Source organism: Rhineura floridana, chromosome 6, assembly GCF_030035675.1.
Source record: "Rhineura floridana isolate rRhiFlo1 chromosome 6, rRhiFlo1.hap2, whole genome shotgun sequence".
In the NCBI taxonomy this organism is placed as follows: Eukaryota; Metazoa; Chordata; class Lepidosauria; order Squamata; family Rhineuridae; genus Rhineura; species Rhineura floridana.
Genome location: NC_084485.1, coordinates 47937303 through 47958556, shown reverse-complemented (window position 1 = coordinate 47958556; position 21254 = coordinate 47937303). Strand labels below are relative to the sequence as shown.

The 21254-nt window shown below is 41.1% G+C and overlaps 1 protein-coding gene across 4 annotated transcripts in view; it reads left to right on the top strand.

The window, feature by feature from the left end:
- The first annotated feature begins 745 nt into the window (after nucleotides 1-745).
- The window catches only part of ACSS2 (acyl-CoA synthetase short chain family member 2), an 80375-nt gene continuing 59866 nt past the window's right edge, over nucleotides 746-21254 (top strand). The window contains exons 1-2 of one of the 4 annotated variants that reach the window (XM_061631689.1): nucleotides 746-841; nucleotides 7589-7784. In XM_061631689.1, the coding sequence (XP_061487673.1) occupies nucleotides 7696-7784 (89 nt within the window). In that variant the 5' untranslated portion in view covers nucleotides 746-841; nucleotides 7589-7695. Of the gene's footprint in view, nucleotides 842-1317; nucleotides 1687-7588; nucleotides 7785-21254 lie in introns of those variants that run through there. The other 3 variants (XM_061631688.1, XM_061631686.1, XM_061631687.1) reach the window with 3 other exon arrangements.

Genomic DNA, 21254 nt, shown 5'->3' with positions numbered 1-21254 from the left:
TGGTATAATGGTTAGAGTGTTGGACTATGACCTGGGAGACCAGGGTTCAAATCCCCTTTCAGCCATGAAGCTCACTGGTTGACCTTAGGCCAGTCACTTCCTCTCAGCCTAACCTACCTCACAGGGTTGTTGTGAGGATAAATTGGGGAGGGGTGAACCATATACGTTACCTTGAGCTCCTTGGAGGAAAGGTGGAACATAAATGTAAATAAAAATTTAAAGAATCCTAATACCTGTACACAAATTAAGCAAAACATAGGAAGGCAGGAGCAGTTTACTTCTTGCTGAACAACTTGACAGAAACTAGCCCTGTGCATTGTCTAATAACACTTCCCTAAGTAAGGTTGTGATTCTATACACATGTACCTGGAGCTTCCCTGAACTCGGTGGTACTTACTTCTGTGTAGACGTCTATAGCACCACACTGTAAAAGAGGTAGAGCGCCAGTGAGTAACCTGCTGACTCTAGGCTTAATTTCATGTGGGTGGTAAGGATTAAAAAACAGAATCATAGCATAATAGAGTTAGAAGGGGCCTTTAAACCATCGAGTCCAACCCCCTGCTCAACGCAGGAATGCAACTTAAAGCATACAGCATGTCCGGGAGGGGGGGAGAGGGGCGGCACTGCAGAGAGAAAGAAAAGGTGGTGGTCCCACCCACTTTCAACTCTGGCCCTGCCTGAGAAAAATTGTGTGCTTGACAGAAATTTAGAGAAAAAAACATTCCCGCCCACCCCTGGGCTAGAGGCTATTGGTCTGTGCAACTGCCAAGAGAGGGGTCTTGTGAAGAAAAAAATCCGGAATCTCATATGCATATGATAACCGCCCCATACATATGGAGATGTAAGATTTATTATGAGCTTTTGTTTATTATATATTTTTAAAATGCCACCCCAGCACAGAGCTGTGCAGGTGGTTCTCCTTGCACTCATTTTTATCTTCACAGCAACCCTGTAAGGTACGCTAGGCTGAACTGGCCCAAGGTCACCCGGTGAGCACGGTTATGATACTAGTTCATAACCACTAAACCCCAGACCACGTTGGTTCTAGCAAGCCCCATAATACACATTTCATACTCCGTTCTGGATACAAAAGTTAGTGAGGGTGTTTTACTTTCCATTGAAACGTGGATTCCAATTTGAGGTTCAGGGGTGTGAGCATTGGGCTCGCTAGATTAATCCAGAACAATTCATCCGAGGTAAACGAGCATGGCTTGTTGGGGTGGTTAATCAGAATAACAAACCCGAAATAAATGTGTCGGGGTCTTTTTCTCTGTTTGAGGAAACGAAGGCGCGGCTGCTGAAACTCCGCGCCCGCAGCGTGGCTAAAAAGGGACTCCTCCTCAAACCAACCCACCAGGCCTGGGCGGAGCTTGGCACGACGCCCTCCTTTTCCCGCCGGTGCCTCCCCGGCTCCTCCTCCCCCTCCTCTCCCCCTTAGTGGAGCCTGGCGGAGGCGGCACTGCCGCGGCGTTTCCTAGCTCAGTGCCCCGCTACTGGCTCGCTGGGCGCCCGCCGTTTCGTTCCTCTCGCTTCCTCTCCCATCTGGAGCCAGAAGGATGGTGCTGCCCGACGAAGAGCGCGCCGCCGAGGTCTTCCGGGCGCCCCCGGACCTGGTGCGGGAGGCGCACGTGCCTTCCTTGGAAAAGTACCGGGAGCTTTACAGCCGCTCGGTGGAGGAGCCGCAGGGTGAGTGCCAGGCCCGACTCAGCGTGGTGCGTTTCTCGGGCAGGTTGACAGCAAGCCTCCAGGCCCGTTCCGCTCTCAGCCTGGGCTTCCTGGCCACGGCCGGGGCGGAGGATAGTTCTCCGAGGAGGCTATAGAGCATGCCCTGGCTGGGCAGGGGAGCGTAGGGACCCTTCACAAGCCGCGGTGGGCATGGGGCGTGCGAAGGGTCCCAGGGACGTGGGACTCGCCCGACTCTACATTTTTTCCTTCCTCGTGTGCGCTGTTCCCCACACCCTTTCTAGCTGTAAGGTTGGTGCGAGCTTCTTGCTTATATATGCCGGTGGTCCAAGACCGCAGCTGTTCGGGCACCTTCCCCCCGCGGCCCTTTTCTCCTTACTTGCCTCAGTGGCCACCCTAGACCGGCGAGTGCGTTGACTGCACAAGCTGTTGTGTTCCGTCCTGGGACATTTGGGCAACAGCGAGTGTGGCATCACTGATGCATCTCCCCGCTAGGCTTACTTTGCTGGGCTGTTCCAGAGAATGTGCACATAGCCGGCAGCCTTTGTCGGCGCCGCAGTTTCAAGGCAAGGCTTTTGGAGGTGTGTTCACAAGCCTTAGCATCATGTTATAGCCTCTGTAAAAATACAAGGTAGGGTATTCCTTTGCTGTTGATTTTCAAATGGAGACTGTGAACCAAGGGCTGTGTCTAAGCTCCTATTCCGCGTCCAGCAGCCCTGTGTTGTCAAAAAAATTGCTGTGGCATTTGGTTATAGCAGAAGTGGAAGCAGTATTAGCACTTTGGGTGCTGCCAAATTATGTGCATGAGTTTTCCTAGCAAACTCTTAGACCTTTGCCACTGCTTTTTCAAGCATACCAAGCTCAGCAGACCTCCCTTGTGGAAACGTGCAGTTCTGACCTAATACCCCTTGCTTTTGGTCAGTATATTTGTTTATCCAAATATCATGCACTTAACTTATGTGCTAAACACACAACACGTGCTAATTTCTCCCTAGCATCTGATCAGTGGCTAGATGTCACCTCCACATGCAACGCAATCAGTGAGCAGTGGAAGAAGGTGGGAACATTCTTGCAATACTGCACTGGTTGGAGAGGGGCATTTGTGAGGCCTGTAGCCTGGATCCATATTGTATCAATACCTGGATTTAAGAATAGCAACCGACATGAGTCATGGAGTGAATTAGCTAGCAACAGTGCCTGGGTCACATTGTGCCAGTTCTGAGTTTGCATGGGATCTGTGGCACCCTCCTAGTGTCACCTAGGGGCTGGGTTGCAGTTGGATTTTAGAATTATGGCACTGGGTATGCAGATCAACCAAGCAACACTTGCGTTTTATCTCTAGAGGAAAAATCCCCAGCAAAGTGATAATGTTTCCAACTTGTCATACTTGTAGAGTAGTAGTAACTTGTAGAGAGCAGTAACTTCAAGAATTCTCCACTTCTGCACTGCTAGTTAAGGTTGCTTCCAGGCGATCTGTTTGCTGAGTATTCATCCTGATTTTTTTGCACAAAGTTTGTAGGGAAATTAGACAATTGAGCATTCATTCTGAATTGTTGGTGGGAAGGTTATATGACATCATGTCAAGCAATTGTTATCTCACACTTTCCAGTGCATATTCCTGTCACTGCAAAAAGTCCACCCCCCCACTCCAAAATTGGATTTGTTGAGTAAGAGGGGCAAATCCACTTTAATTGCACAACCTGAATTTTCCAGTATGTAATTGTATCCCACCCACCAAAGCAAACAAAGAAACACAATGTGGAAGCAACATAGAAAGCTGCCTTATGCTGAGTCAGACCATTGGTTTACATAGCTCAGTACTGTCTACACTGATTGGCAGCAGCTTTGTGGGGATTCAAACAGAAGTCTCTCCCAGCTCCACCTGGAGATGCCTGGGACCTTCTGAACGTAAAGCAGATGCTGCAGCCCTGTCCACTTAGTCTACTCACCAGTCTGGCAGTACCAACGTGCTACTGAAGTTACTACAGAATCAAATTTCTGCTGTTTGAGAATATAGGCGCAAATGCACACTTGTTAGAGCCAGTTCTGCCAATGTGGCACTTTTGCTTCATGTAGCGGCTTTTGGACCGGTTCAACAGGATGCATACATGTGAAAATGTTTGATCAAATTGAACAAATTGTGTAGCTGGCACAAAGCTTGCCTTTGATAAAGCCACATGGATGGTACATTCTGACCTTCCTCCCGAGTCTTTTATTTGAATGCTTATTATAACACTTCTCACACTGGAGAGAGAGAAATTCTTTGTTTCTTTGAGTTGCCAGTGTTCAGGGCATACTGAAGATTTACAGTAATATGAAATAGATAAAGTATTATAGTGCTGATTTAGTGGAGAACAGGTGAACCAGTGGAGGGTAGTCATCGTAAAAATGGTGGGCATGGTGTGTATTTTGTACAGTTTGAAGATCTGTAGCTATTTTTCCTAGGAAGGTCTTGCTGGAAGTGGCTTAGCTAGATGGTTACTCATTTTTCCTTGATTTATGCAAATAAAATAGTAACTCTTTCATTAAGGAAGTCACAACTTCACGTGTGCTCAATTGCACCATTACAGTAGTGTGTTTTAAAAAAGGAAGCAAAGAGCAGCTGAAGGACTATGATAGTAGGGGCAAGCATTTCTGGTTCCATCCCAATTGATCCAGACACTGCTGGATTGAAGTGCTGTCCATCTGTTCATGCCTCAAGCACCAGGTGTATTCAGAGAAGAAGTGTTTGACAAATTTCCATATGTGATATTTCTCTTGCTTTCAGCTTGAGGAAATACCAATGGCTCTTTGTGTTGTTAGTACAGATGTTGTAGTGTACTATGCCAGGATTCTAATGTATCAACACTGCTCTTGTGTAAATGGCTATGTTTCTCAAGCTGACACTGACAGTGTTGGGGTGTCTTTCCAGTGACTGTGAAAGCCACTTTTTATACGTCAGGATTTTATTGGACATAATTTAGGGTCACAAACTCACTTTGTTTTTTGTATTTTGAATTTCTAGCCTTGTAGCACCTTTAAAGAGTAACAGATTTACTGTATGTGGCATAAGCTTTTGCCGATTAAAACAGTTTTCACCAACATCTGTTAATCTTTAGGTGCCACAACCCACAAGGTGTTTTTTTTTTTTTTTTGTAACAGACTAACCTGGCTCCCTCTCTGGCATTTGGGAGTTTTTCAGAGGATTTTTGCATTAAAACAGAAGAAGTCTAGTCTTAAGTGTATGTGTGTTGACATTGACTAATAGGATTTTTGGTAACTGTCTCCAGAGGTGTAGCTGTGTTAAGTCTTTTGCATTAAAAACAACAAAGGGTCTTGTGGCACCTTAAAGACTAACAACTTTATTATGGCATGATTTTTTGTGGACCACAGTCTATTTCTTCAGATGCGTGAAGTGTTATTCTGAGTTTCAGGTATACATATGAATGGGTCTTTCGCAGGGTGGGAAGGAGAATTGTAAACAGTGAGGTCAGAGGGAAATGAAAGAAAATAACAACTAGTAAGAAGTAATTAATAATGGCAATGCACGTCAATTGCTGATAACAGAAATATCCACATCTTGGTAAGCCAATAAATATATGTATATGCTAAAAATTCTTTGTCTTGGTTCAGTACTCCAGTGATGTCACTTAACCTCTTAATGTATTGTAACTAAGCAGTTTCACCTTGCAGTCTCTCTTTGAAGTTCCTTTGCTCCGGGATAGCCACTTTAAGGTCATCTACAGTGTCCTGGCAGGTTGAGAAGTTCCACTGCAGACTTTTCTATATTGCCAGTTCTGATGTGAAATTTGTGTTCATTTATTCTTCGGCATGGAGACTGGCCTGTTTTTCTTACGTAGAATACAAAAGTGCATTGCTAGCAGATGATGGTATATATCACTTTGGAAGAAGAGCAAGTGAATTAATCTCAGATATTGAGGGTGACGTTATTAGGTCCTGTTAGAGGGTTGCCAGAGTAGACATGGGGACAGAGGTGGCATCTGGGTCTGCCATAGGGGGTGGTCTCTGTGTCTGTAGTGGCTTGCTGTTGTTGGTGAGTAGCTGTTTTTGATTGGGAGGAGCTGTCTGTAAGCAAGTTTCTGTCATTCACCCAAGGCCTGTGAGAGGGAAATGCCATTGTCCAGGATAGGCTGTAGATCAATGATATTATATTTGCGTGGTTTGATCTGGGGTTTACAAGCGATAAGTGGTGTTCTATCATTTTCTCTTCTAGGTCTGCCCTGTAGCAAATTGTTCCTGAGTACCAATTTGATCTTGTTGATCTGAAGTGGTGTTAGGTGGTTATTGGGTATTGTAGCCTGGGAATGCCTAATGTAAATTCTTAAGTTGTTAGTTTCTGTACAATGAATCTGAACTTATGTGGTTGTATTATAGGGCTTGCCTGTAGATAATGGATTTGTGGTGGATGAAAGCCAGAAGAACATAAGCATCTGTAGCCATCAGTCAGTTTCTTATATAAGGTGTTGCTTATATATCCATTATGTAGTTGCACAGAATTGTACAGAAAATGAAACTCTTGTGTGAACTTGAATGGCAGTGGAAGCATTCAATCCATACTTGTGGATTGAACCAAGACAAATGATTTTTTAAATCACACTAAATGTGTTAATTGGCTGACATATGCCAAGGTTTCTGTTTTATCAACAACAGTTTTGTGAATTACCACTGTAAATTATGTAAATATCACTGTTGGTCTTTTTTTTGCATTTCATTTCTCTCTGACCTCATCCCCCCAAAGGCGTGTGTGCGCGTGTGTGCGCGTGTGTGCGCGTGTGTGTGCGCGTGTGTGTGCGCGCGTGCGTGTGTGTGCGCGCGTGCGTGCGTGCGCGTGTACACACGCACACATAAAAACACTTCACACATCTGAAGAAGTGGACTCTGGTCCACGAAAGCTTATGCCATACTAAATGTTAGTTTTTAAGGTGCCACAAGATCCTTTGTGGGTTTTGTTCGTGAAGATGCCTGGAAGCAGATATTTGTAACCTGCCCTGGGACCTCAGGGTAAAGAGTGGGTAATAAATGAAATAAATAAATGATGATGATAATAATATATGCAAGAGAGCTAGTTTAATCATAGAATAGTAGAGTTGGAAGGGACCTGTAGAGCCACTGCGTCCAACCTCCTGCTCAATGCAGGTATCCAAGTTCAAGCATACCTGACAGGTGGCTGTTCATTTACCTCTGGAATGCCTCCAGTGTTGGCGAGCCCACCACTTCCCTAGGTAATTGGTTCTGCTGTTGTACTACTCTAACAGTTATGAAGTTTTTCCTGATAACCTTGCAATCTTCAAAAATTGAAGAAGCTACATAATTGAACATGATTAAGTATATCTAGTGCATTAAATAACATGTTGGATGTAGGCTCTGTTGAATGTCTGGAAATGGCTGTATCTAACCAAAGTCAAAAGTCCTTTGCCTTTGAGTAAAGTTGCTGGAGAGACAGAGCGATTGCCTTCCTGTCCTGCTCCTGAGTATCTCAGAAGCACCTGGTTGGTCACTGTGAGAAGCAGAATGCAGGAGTAGATGGATCTTTGGTCAGATACAGCTCTTATGTTCTTATGAACCTAACCTCTAAATAAATATATTTAGATGGGAATGTAAGTCTACCATCATGAAAGAACTGTTTCTGCAGCCATTACAACTTTATGTAACATAGTATGGTAAGAGATTCATATTTGCATCATTAATTTCTTCTCTTACTAACAGCCCAATACTGTGCATGTTTACTCAGATGTAAGTTCCAACATTTTCAATGGGGTTTACTCCCAGTAAGCATGCCTAGGATTGCAGCCTAGGTCTTTTTCCGTAAATAAGACCATTTTAGCTTTTACTTCAGGCCATTTAGAATGGTCTTAAGTGTGAATGTAGTGCTGTTGTTTAATTTTTTATTTTTTTTATTTTGCAGAATTTTGGGGTGATATTGCCAAAGAATTTTACTGGAGGAGCCAACATACTGGACCATTCCTGCAGTACAACTTTGATGTCACTAAAGGGAAAATCTTTATTGAATGGATGAAAGGGGCTACAACCAACATTTGCTACAATCTGTTGGACAGAAATGTCTACGAGAATAAACTTGGGGACAAAATAGCTTTTTACTGGTAATGTTCTGCTTTTTATTACATTCAAGAAAGCCCTAATATAAACTTAGAATTAAGAAAATGACTGTGGTATTATTGTGTGTTGGCAACAGAGTATAGAGACCTGAGAAATAAATGAGAGAATGAGGATTGTGTCACTAAAGCAAGTTTGGGGAACCTGTGGTCCTACAGATGCTTTTGGACTCCCATCAGCCCCAGCTAGCATGGCCAGTGGTCAGGGATGATGCGAGTTGTAGTCCAAAAACATCTGGAAGTTCACAGTTTCCACATCCCTGCATTAGAATGTGGTATGCAGTGCTGTCTAAAATAATTTTGAAAACCATTGTGATGCTGCTCCCACATTGACCTTATCAGTGGTTTGTACTTCAAAAAGTCTTGTGAGTAGCTTGTAAGAAGCAACCACGGATTTCCCCCTCTACCCCAAAATAAACCTTGGCATAGTCTTTGCCAACCTGGTGCCCTCCAGATATGTGGACTTGCAGTCCAAAACAGCCTTTCCCAACCTTTGGGTCCCCAGATGATGTTGGACTACATCTCCCATTAGCCACAGCCAGCATGGTCAATGGTTAAGAATGATGGGAATTGTAGTCCAGCAACATCTGGGGACCTAAAGGTTGGGATAGGCTGGTCCAGAACATCTGGAGGGCACCAGGTTGACAAAGACTGCTTTAGTAGAAGCAAACACTGAAATCACAACTGGGGCATGGTTGACTTTTTACCGTGGTGCTTTTAAAGTGCCAGTTTTCTCCCACCCATAAACTGAGCCTGCAAATGTTCATACTGTGAAGTTTAGATATCTGATCAGAGTTTAGAAACTTTAAGGGGAGGTGTGCCAATTGATACAGGAAGTATCAGCTGTATAACAGCTGCCTCCACGAAGAACACAATGTTTTATGATACACTTCATTAGCATTCATGATACCTCTCATTTTTGTCCCTTCAAGGAGACCCATAAATGTGATACCGTTGTTTTTCCTTTGCATACTATTACTTAGTCCTTTCTTGTGCCAAGGGACATTAATGCAATTTATATCCTTTCTGGGACAGTTCTAGTTCCTTTTTCTTTAATTAGTATTTACACACTTTACAGGCCAACAGGAAAGTCAGGAAATGTGGCATGAATCTTATCTATGTTACTAGGAAGAAAGCCACACTGATTTCGCTGGGACAGCACTAAGTAAGCTTGCTGATTTTCAGCTGTTATTATATTTGTGTTTATCTCCTAAACATGCTTCAGAGTGCAAGTGGTGTTATGGCTTTGGTTTGATCATCTTGTTTTCAGACTATCCAGGGATCAATGTAGGGTATAAACAGCCCTCCCCCATGAGCTTTTATTAAAGAAGCAGGTGAAGTTGGTCCAGTGCTATTCAGTCATTTATTTGTGGAGCTGTATTGCATGCCTGCTGTTGCACTTTGTTGTAGGCTATGGAAAGTTGCTCTGATGTGCCTGTTGATTCTGACGTGCCATCTAAGTGTTCTAGAGTTTCCTTTGTGTTTTTGTAGTAGATTCTGCACCATCCTGTGCTGCATTGTGAACATCTGTGTATGAACTTGGTTGTGTAACTGCTTTAGGTGGGCATGTTGCTGAGAAATTCAACCATCATTAGAAATGTTGACATAACAATACTCACTGTGAAAGGTGCAAGATATACTGTTTGTTCTTGAAAGAACAATGTAGCAAATGTCTTAACCATGGTTAGTGTAGATCGACTGCAGGACTGTACACTCCTCCCTCTCCCAATATTTTGAGTACAAATTTGGACCTGATTGCTGCCAACGTAACAGTCAGTTGCAGTGTTAACTGTGAGTTGAGCTGATGAAGAGTCCAGCATAACCCAGGATCATTCTGAAGCCAGTTTCAATGTGGTTTCAGATCCTGAATGAAATAGGAATCCTGGTTAATGCTTACCCTGGTAAATGTCAACATTGATATAGTGGTTAACTTGTAAGTTGGCCCAGCATAGGGAAAGGAGCATGAGATCCTTAGATGGCTTCTTCTCATTAAGCAATCATCAGCATTAATTATGTACTAGCCCAGTGAAGCAAAGCAGTGCTGGACTTCAGTGGAGTCAATGGAGACATTCAAGAGGCAGCTGGACAGCCATTTGTCGGGAATGCTTTGATTTGGATTCCTGCACTGAGCTGGGGGTTGGACTTGATGGCCTTATAGGCCCCTTCCAACTCTACGATTCTATGATTCTATGACAGGTAGTGGGAGATTATTGCTGGCACTTTTAAAAAATCAATTTACTCTGCTTAGAGATCGGGCATCCTTCTTAAAAGTCTTGCTGCCTCCCAAAGGAAACAAATGAAACAATAAAGTTTAACCAACCTTCAAGTGCAAGGAAACTTTTCCAGTCCGAGGGGTCATGTGTTAGGGGTTGTCTGGCCAGAGGGAAAAAGTGGGTGGAGTTACAGAGAGGTGACTCTTAGGCCACATTCACACCATACATTTATTCCACTATTATTCCACTTTAAACAGTCATGGCTTCCCCCAAGGAATTCTGGGAAGTGTAGTTCATGAAGGGTGCTGAGAGTTTTTAAGAGTCCCCTGTTCTCCTCACAGAGCTAAAATTCTCTGAGTGGTTTAACAATCAATCCCCCTTCCCAGAGAACTCTGGGAATTGCAGGTATGTGAGGGGAATAGGGGTCTCCTCACAACTCTCAGCATCCTTCACAAACTACACTTCCCAGAATTCTTTGGGGAAAACCATGACTGTGGAATAATAGTGGAATAAATGTACAGTGTGAATGTGGCCTTACTTTTGCTACATTCCATCCACACAAAAGTCAGAGGTTTACATATACGCATTTCTCTTCATCCAGGCAAGAGGCATTATCACAATTCAAAGACATATTCGGATCAGGCAAACGCTTGCGGGGTCAGTGAGCTGTGTGACTTAGAGAATGGATATGACAGAGAGTCCTGAAGGCCAGATTGAAACTCCTGGAGGGCTGCCTTTAGCCCTGATATATAAAAACAAATTAGTGGCTTGTGTGACATTTGCTAATACTTGATGTTTCCATTACTCCCTGTAAAACAGGGATGGGGAACTTGTGGCCCTCCACGTGTTGTTGGACTCTGCCTCCAACAGAATGGCCAGTGGTTAGGGACAATGGGAGCTGGAGTCCAACGACATCTGGATCCCCATCCATGCTATAGAATATTGCTGGGCTGAGGAAGGAGCTCTAGTGGAATTGCACTTCATGATAACATCCTTTTTTGTTCATAGCTAATCTAGAAAGATGAAATGTTGTTTATTTCTAAACAACGGGCAGTATTCAACTAACTATTCCTGTCAGCACAAGGATTAACACTGGCGTAACAGGGCTTTTTCTCCCGAGTACATCTTGAGTCGTTCCCAAATCTGTTCTGGAGGGTTGTGGGAACCCCTAGAATAGGTTTAGGGGGCATGCGGTAGGAGGAGAGGGAGAGAAGTTGTGTTACACTACCAGTAATCCTTGTGCTGACAGGACCCCGACTTAGAGCTACATTGGATACAACCCAATATTAGGAATGTATAGCTCCATTTTCTTCAAAAATTACATCCAGCAAAGTAAAGGTAACTTCTTCTGATGGTTAGCTTCTGTTCTATTTTCCCTTGTCTCTTACAGATCTGGAAAATTCTAGTTAAAGGCCTTGGGTCCCAGATGCCATATTGAAATTAAAATGAATATTCCAGATGCTGAAAATCTGCTTTTACTTTTTTGTGGAAGCTAGTATAATTGTGAAAAGCAAATATTAATTAGCTGAAAGTCCTCTGAACCAGAAATAAGGCATAAGAAAGAGAAGCACAACTTTGTGAATTTAGAGAGATGTATAGGAAGCTGACTTTCTAAAGGAGACTTTAGCTAAGTTTTGAGAGAGCAAGAATTTTGGCTTGTTGGTAGGAGGATGTATAGTTCAAATTTAGAGTATTTCCATCTTGAAGAGAAACTGGCCTTGGAAAATGCATAGGTGCTTTCTTCTAAAATGTTTTTCTGTTGCCAAAAACTGCTCTTCTTGGGTGTTCTTAAAGGGAGCCCTGCTAGATCAGATCAAATCCACCATCAGAAAAGGGCAGTATTCAGAAACAGGGTTGATTTGATTTAAATCAGTTCTCTGAAGGACTCAATTTTAATGATTTAAATCACAGTTTGGGTGACCTTGGGCCAGTCACTGCCTCTCAGTCTCATGAAAACCCTATTCATAGGGTCGCCATAAGTCGGAATCGACTTGAAGGCAGTACACCATCAAATTAAATCACTGGTGAGAAAGTTTCTATTTAATCATACTTTTTTTTACTAGAAGTACATTATTGTTTAATGTAACCTTAATATATACTCAAAGATGTAGGTTTCATTAGAAGGAAGGTACACAATAAGCAATTCTGGATTGTTTTCAGGTTAATTTTCATTTTAAAAAAGGGATGATAATTTCATCATTTTAGTACTAAAGCAGAATGAATTTGTGAAGTCATTCAGGAGATGTTAAGTTAATCATATTTTTGTCATGATGTGTGAGAATCATCACCACCAAACAGGCTTTTAAATTGTACTAATAACATTATTTATTCTTCTGGTTATTTTTCTTCTTCAACAAACAACAAAATTAACAAAACATGCACATGGATTTTTGAATGGCTAACTATTTCAGGTTTTGGATAAATGTAAAAGTTTGTTAAAAAATAAAATTTAGGCAATTTCAACCATCAGTATGAGAAACTTAAAATATTGGGTAGTACAGTTAACTCAGTCTTCTTCTGCACCTATGTCTTCCTTGTTCATATTATGGAAAAGAAGTACAAGCATTCCTGGTTTTTCAGTTCCCAACTTATTTCTCAATTTAGAAGACAAAGGAAGTCCAAAGGAAGATAAAAAATTCTCTCTACACATGTAGAAGAGGCTACTGCTTTAAAGAGCTGGATTACCACTTCAGTGGTCTCCTTGTTCTATCTTTGCACTTACAGAGAAAGGCAAGGTGTTGAGAGAGTGTGCACTTCATGTACACCACCTACAGAATAGGAGAGATCATGGCCACATTCACACTGTACATTTATTCCACTACCATTCCACTTTAAGCAGTCATGGCTTTCCCTAAAGAATCCTGGGAAGTGTCATTTGTGATGGGTGCTGAGAGGAGAGCTACAATTCTCAGAGTGGTTTAACAGTCAGTCCCTCTTTCCAGAGAACTCTGAGAATTGTAGCTCTCTGAGGAGAATAGAAGTCTCTTAACAACTGCTAGCACCCTTCACAAGCTACACTTCCCAGGATTCTGTAATAAATGTACAATATGAATGTGCCCCAGGTTATCTCCCATCTCCATAAACTGCTGTTAACGTATTCATAGAATATAATTCGAAGTTGTACAATTAGTTTTCATGATGATATCTTTGACCTCTTTTTTTACTCATCTTTTAAAGAAAATTTTGAAATCTGATTTAAATACAAAAAAATCTGATTTTTTAATTTAAAAAAACATTGATTTTTATCAACCCTGTTCAGAATCCAAAAATGAGAATATTTCAGCTTCTTAGGGCAGTGTGTTGCTGACTTTAAGGTGCCTGTGCCAATTCTTGAACAAAGAAACTTCAAAGGAAACTCCAGTGCTGAATTAATACCTATTGGTTTTATCACCTGTGATAAGATACTGGGTTTTCTCCCCATCAGAGTGTTAATTAAATGGACTCTGCTCCATGAAAGCTCTGATCTATGAAAGCTTGTGCCATAATATTTATTTATTTTATTTTACAAAATTTATATGTTGTAGAATCTCTAAGTGGTTTAGTTAGTTAGTATTTATTCAATTATATCCCGCCTTTCTTCCACCACTGAACTTTAATCATGTGATTACCAAGAGGTCTGCCATCCAGTCACTGACCAGATCCAGACCTGCTTAGCTTTAGCAACAAGGTGGCCTCATGTACTTTCAGATCATTTCCTGGGATGCCATAAGACTTCTGTTGTTTTTGCTGTAACAGACTAACATGGCCACCCCTCTGGAGTTCACCATGTTGTTCTCTTTTCTCTCCCTGATTTGCTTGTCTTCCTCTGGTATTGTGTCCCAGATTTTTACCTACTGTTACACCAAAGACATTTGGAGCAATCCCAGTCCTTCTGTGACAGTGGTTAGAAACTGGATCTGGCCAATGGCCCAGATCCTTATCTCCACATACCCCTGTGGGCCAAGTTTGACAGGTGAGGGGGCACCTGTACAAGGGCAGATTAAAAAAAATGAATCTATCCTTGGCTTGCAACTGATAAAGCTGAGAAGAGATGAGATTGAAGCCTCGACGATATGTGAGGTGCCAGGACATGAAACCATTCAGTGTGCGTGTGGGCAAGAAGTAGCATTTGCCACTATGGCTTGAGTTAGACTGAAGCTCTCTTTCTCTTGCACTCTGGAAGATATGTAAGGATATAAGATGCCTTTAATTTTAGCTGGAACAAAATCCCAGAAAGGGATGCTGTTGAGATGCAATCTGACATCTTATGTTGGAGTCAAAGCTGGTGCCCAGTCAGAGAACAAATTCTGTTTCACAAACTTGAAACTGCCCTGTTCACAACTCCTGTGTTTGTACATGGATTGATGTATTTCAGTTCAATAAAGTGACATGCAAACCTTATCTGCTTTTTCAGATTCAGTTTTAAGGTTTGCTGTTTGTCCTGCAAACACATGAAGACGATGCAAGCTTTTAGAGAAGATCTTTCTTAGGTTTGTCTTTGAACTAGACAATAACTAAAAGACAGAGAACAGCCTTGCACTCCTGATATTTATTAACTAAAAAAAAGCACCAAAGGCTGTAATCAGGAGTAGAATGAGGTGTGAGGAAGGAGCTGACTTACCCATACTCTTCCTGCCCACCCCAACCTGCTGTCCTACCTGTGGAAGAAAAGTTGCAGTGTCCCTGTTTCTTGTCCTCTCCAAGCAGAAAAGTAGATAGTGGAGGGCAATTTTGAGTGGATAGAAGGTGGGAGGGAAAGGAGGGGAAGGGTTTCATAGCCCCCCATTGTTTTGCTGAAATGTTGCCTCATCTAGTATTGCCTATTAATTTTTACTCCCTCTTGTGGAGATAATTTAGTACCCCCCTGCACTCAAGATTTTCTTGAGGAAAGTTTCCTCACAAGTGAGATATAGTGTAGAAGGTGGGGTTTGGGCAAAGTTGTCAAACTGGAAACTATCCAAAATTCCTTTTTGTGACCGCTCTTGAATCTAGCACATTGTGTTCCTGTTGCCGTTATAAGATTTGAATTGGGATTTCTTCAGTATTGTCCAGAGTTCATGTTGGCTTAGTTAACACATCACGCTAAACTAAGCCAAACCATGGCTTAACACAAACACAGAATCCTGTGGGCCCCGGTGAGGAGTTTGGCCACTCCATTCCTCCCCAGTCTTTTGCTGCACCATGCTGAGCTAACCCATAGTTTGGCTTAGTCTGTCATCCAAACCCAGGGTTGTGGTTTAGTTCTCTCCAGACTAACTACATGCTGTAACTATAAGCTGTAAATCATGAGCCCAGAGATTTTTTTTTTTAATTAAGTGGTCTGTAAATTTTGTTAGATAGGGAAAAAACACTTTTACATGGAATCATTATGTTTGTTACATGGAATCAACCTGTTTCAGGTTGATGATCCATGCCAAGAAATGGCCATTAGTTGGGACCTGATATTCATCTGATCCCTTAAACAATATATAAAGTTGAACTTCAATGTTCCTTGTTTGCAGATGTGAATTAAGTCCTGGTTCAGTGTGAAAAGAAAATGCTGCTTCCTGTGGGGTATATGCCATGCATTTATCATATAAAGCAGTGTGGAATTCTACCTTTGTTTATGTTAATTGCACTTTTAAGTGTGTGCTTTAAACTCTAACAATAATTTGAACTTTAGCTGAGGTTACATTGGGACTTTCCTGATAGCCTGAGCTGATACAGTGTTACATCTTACATGTCCAGCTCATAATTACAGCCCTTGTAGTCCCCTTTAGTACCACTCCCTATATGTGTGTGTATAGTATTTTATGTATTTTAATTTATTTTAATGTTTTTGTGATTTTATTGTTTACAATTTTATTATGTACGTTTGATTTTATTTTTGTAAGCCGCCCTGAGTGCCCTATTATAGGGTAGAACAGCGGGATAGAAATATTTTAAACAAATAAATAAAATAATTAGTAAGTCTATATGAGCTGCAACAGTGGAGGAGTCTGGCACAAGGATGTCTTCAGATGTAGGTTTGCTTTGCTTTCTCTCTACTATAAATTGCTGTCATCTAGGCAATGTGGAATGTGTCTTTTAACAGATGACAATCTCAATGCCCAATTCTTCAAGATCCTGGTAGATAGAAAGTGAGATCAGGGCATTGGACCAAAGGGTAGATCTTAACTCCCTACTTTCTGACACTGGGCACCGTAGGAGGAAAATCGATGATGTTCTAAATGTATGGCCACTTCCAAAAACTGAAGTGCATATTTAGTTCCCTGCCATCCTGTAACATCTAGTAGAACTTGTGTCCTGACATTGGCATTGTTCATTGTGCATTATCATTGGCAATCTGTTTTAGGTGACAGCTATGTGTTTAAGGTAATGTTTACTTCACAGTAAAAAAACAAACAAACTTGAAACCAGTTCTGAATGGGTAAACCTAAATGGGATACTTCCTTTAATTCCTTTGGATTCCATTTCTTTTTGCTCTGTCTTATAATTTTAGTAGTAATGGTATGGTGTTGAATGGTACACTTCTTATCAGTCAGGAGTGAATGGCTGGTTCCTGCACACTTTATGCTGGCTTCTTTATGCTTCCTGTCCAGCCAGGAAATCTGCAAGACAAGCAGTGGCTGTGTACTCCTTCCTTGCCACTGGATATTACAGAAGTGCATTGGCAAACCTTGAGTTACTCTTTCCTCCTTTTTCTAATCCTTTTGTTAACAGCCTTGGACTCCTTTTAAAATAGTTTTATTTAGTAAAGCCACCTTCTAAAGGATTAACTTTTTGTATGTATCAACAAGACATTAGATGGTTAATAACAGTGTTTTGCTCTGGGATGACGTGTCGTTTGTTCTGAAGAAATATAATCTGCAACTTTTAATATATGTGTTTGCCATATATTTGCTGCCTCTCTCTCTCAGCTCTCTTTAGAATTCTAGTTCTTGCAAGATCTCATTTCATAAATTGCATTTCTTCAGCAGTGAAATCTGCCAAGACAGTAATTGAGTAAGAAGCCAGACTGACTAACGCAATAAGCTCGGGAAAGTAGATTGCACATATACTGATTAAATAGGAGGTCCAATTCAATTTCTAGAAGCATGTGCTGGTTGTTTGTGAAAGAACTTTCCTACTGAAGAACTTTTTAAAAGGGCACATAGCTAACTGAATATGAGATTGCTATGTGATGAGAATAGATGTAATATGAAGCAGATGGTGTTGGACCACTGTGGTATTGATAAGACCTATATTCTAATGTCAACACCCAACTTGCAAGGACACCACATTGAGAGTTTATGAACTCCAATGCACTTTTTTCCTGTGTCTGAAAAATTTCATTGTATAATTTTACAGAAATTATACAAGGACTAAAACACTCCCCTCCCCCCCAAAAAAATCTCAGTACAGCTATTGAGACTTCAGAGTGTGGAATCTGTGAATGCAACCATAAGACAAAATTATAATATTTTTATGTGGAATTAATTTAGCTTTCTGTCTTGTTCAGTATATACTTCCTACTCCTCTATCTGAAGGTCAGAGAACCTGTGGCCCTCCTCATGATGGACTGCAATTCTCATCATCCCTGACCATTGACCATGCTGGGTGAATCTGATGGGAGTTGTGGCCATCACCCTCCAGATGTTGTTGGTCTCAAACTCCCATCAGATTCACCCAGCATGGCCAATGGTCAGGGATGATGAGAACTGATGTCCAATATCTGGAGAGCCACAGGTTTCCCACTCCTATTCTAGCTGCTCTCACTTGTGGTACTGTCCTCCATTCATTCTATCCTTCTGTTTGTTACTCATTTCACTTAAAAAGGAATGATTTCTTTGTCAGGAGTTTGCAATCATAAAACAGTTTTGTAGTCGAATGCTATATATTCCCCCAAGTTACATGATAGTCCCCAAAGTTCCGCATGGTTTCTATATTTAGGACTCCCAAGAACACACACAATTATTATGTTAAGCATAATTAATAGATGGCAGTTGGAGAGGGAATGGCCATACTAGGCAGCTAATTCCCTGCATGTTCTGTCCTGTCACTCGAAGCAACCAATATGTTGTGTCATTTGGGCATCTGCAAAACTGATCATGGTGCTTAAGAATTTCAAATATTTTTTCCAGCATGGCCTGTAATTGTCTTACTGTAATTGTATATGCAATTTACCCATTGCTCCTAAAGAATCTACATCTTAAGATAAGGTCAGTTTCATGGTATGAGGAAGCACAACAGAATTGCTGTGTTAAGCAGCAGCACATCGCAGGGTCTTATCTCCGTGTAACTTCTAGAGATTGCCTTTTCATTATAAGTCTGTGGCGGATGGGAAGGTGCACAATCACAATGTTTCTCTTAATGACTCTTTAAAAAACAGTTTTCAGGCAGTGTGTGTTTTGAGACCAGCTCTTGACTGCTGTCTGTGTAACACTTTCCAGAGGGGTAGCCATGTTAGTCACAGTAAAAACAGCAGTCTTGTGGCACCTATGTATTTGCATTAAAATGTGTAATTTGCAGTTTGTGGACTGGATTGGCAAGACATACTGGGCAAAGCTTTGGGCTTTGTATGTTCATGATACTCCTTTCAGTTAGCCATTTGTGACTTATGTGTTTGGTTTTACTTATCAGAGACTTGCAGGATTTAAAGTTAACCTACTATTACAAACTCCTAGGAAATTGTTCTTCATTTGTTCATGTACCTGCCCATTGATCAGTCTGCTAATGAGATTGCTATGCCTGGCCACAGTTTGCAGGAAACACCTGACAAAAATCCTTCCCTTTTTCATAGGAGGATCTACAATGAAGTTCATTTGCTCAAGCCATTTGGAAATGAATGGGGGTTTCACAAGAATGCAACTATGTGCTTGGGCAACTCCCATTCATTTCTTGATCATTTGCATGGGGGAAGTTTTCTCAGTAAATAATTTTTCACTGTCTGCAGATAAAGTTTGTGTGTGGGGTGCATTCCATGCCATAGCATAAAATGCCCCTGAAATAAAGACATTTATTTTTCAATGAACTGCTCTGTCAGGTGTTTAAGCTATACTAAACTATGGTGTAGTATAGTAATTCCCCAAAATTAGGGAAATACCATTTATTAGGCCAACTAAAATAATAAAATAGTGTTCAAGCTTTCAGGTTCTGCAGAACTCCTTATCTAGCTGGACAGTAAACAAAACAGTGGGAGTGGGAAAGGAAAAAAGCTTGGTTAATGCTGAAGCCATTCTACATTTGTAGGAGTTCATAGCAATTCTTTTGTTGTCCTTGGCTGATATTGGCAGAAGCACATTGGTTTGCAGGCAGTAATGTGGGTTTTCCAGGAGAGTTTGAATCAGAAGACGTTCTGATGCCTGAAATAGTTTGGGATTTGATTAAACATGTCTATGTATACTTATGGTTCTAATTTACTCCCTATTTTAACTTGACACACTCCCCACCTCCACATTTACAAATAAATAGCAAAGTATATGTGATATGTATGCTTCCTAAGGATAGACACCTAAAAATGTTAATTTTGGTATTGAGGCCTTTGTTCTTCTTTCAAAGAAAACCCAAATCCTAATAAACACCATCTAGATTTGTGTACTGTGGCAGGGCAGGGCATGTACTATTTATGGCTCAGAAACCTGAAACCTGTTAAGGGCAGTCTTGGAGCAGTTATGGGTATTTTACGTGCATGATCATTGCTAAATCTTGGTGATAAAATGGTTGAAATGCCATGTTCTTACAGAGAGCTGTATTTCCCCCCCAACCTTTATACTGAGAAGCTCTGTTGCCAGAATGAATGAAACCGCCTGCATAGATGTCTGGCTATTGACCTCCCTGGGGTCTTCTATCCTTCCATCAATAGTGTACAATAGAAGATTGGTATAAAACATTTTTTAAAAGAAGATTAGGGCAGAAATATTTTACCATCCACTTGATTTATGACTGTGTTGGATTTTATCACTGGAATTTATTGTTGAATATGCTATTGTTGAGTTGGTTTATTGATTTATGGTTTTACTGAGTTGTATAGTACACTAATTTTGCCTTAATTTTACTGTGTATGTTGCCTGGATAATGTCTTTTAATTAGGTCACTCATAAATGGAATAAAATTAATAAATGCATACAAATTGGAGGTGTTCTACAAGTTTTATGCGTATAGAAGTTTGGAAATCACTTGGCCTAGGCGGAGCACATGAGCCACTGTGCAAAATGTAATTGCAGTTATGAAGGTCATATTTAGCTTGCTTAATGGTGGATATTGGGATGGACGGTTTAAGAGAGGTGACATTTTGCTCTGCAGTATTTCCAGCATATCAAGTGGATTGAGAATTCCATATGATAATCACATTAAAAAATCCATATTGAGGGCCTCTTGGAGGAGTTGTAGAGGAGGATCCCTCTGTCCTGCAGAGCAGTATTTAGGCTATGTGGCTTGGAAGTGGGGGCCCTCTGCACTCATGTTCTGGAGCCATTCTGGAAAGCGTCCTATATGTTCCATCTGGGCTATGTGAGAGGGTCTCCATTGGGTGACATGCAAACATCCGCTTGCAATATGTTGTTGGCATTTATTTATTTAACAAAATCTATAAACCAATGTAAAGTCCTCTAAGCAGTTTACAAAACATTAAAATCACCAATAAAACAGTTGAAGTAATTATAAACATATTTAAAACAATATAGCAATTAAAATAGCTACTAAAAGACTAAAACAGATCAACATCTATATGTCTGGAAGGTACAGAAGTGAAATATTTGGACCTATCTGGTGCTAAGTTCTTACATTATTAATGTAAGGTCTAGGCAGAGTATCTAAATAAATTCAGCTGGATTGTTGCATTGATTTTGTTCACTCTCAACATGAGAGTCGCTGGACATCTCCCTTGTGCCCTTGTATACATTTTTTGAAAGAAATTGGGAGAATTCTTGAAAAAACTGTTTACTCAACATCAGTGGCCAAGTATTATGCTGTAGTGTAGAAGGTGCTTAAATTGTAGGTCAGTGAGGGTTGGGAGAAAAAACAGAGTGCAATTTGCCTAAAAGGTTTGGATGGTTCTTTGGATCTATAAACTGTCAGTGGCTGATAATTTACTGAAGTGTGTTTAATTAAATAAATGGTGCAGGACATATTGTGACGAGCTGAACCTTAATGTAGAAGGTGAGCACTAATTCATATGAAGAAGCAGAGGTAGTGTATTGTTGCTTGAGATTTAACCATGAGGAGGCTGTTCTATGTTGTAAAATTGTTGGTGAGAAGTTGCAGCGATACCATGCAATTGCAAACAAAAAAAGGCTTGTGATGTATG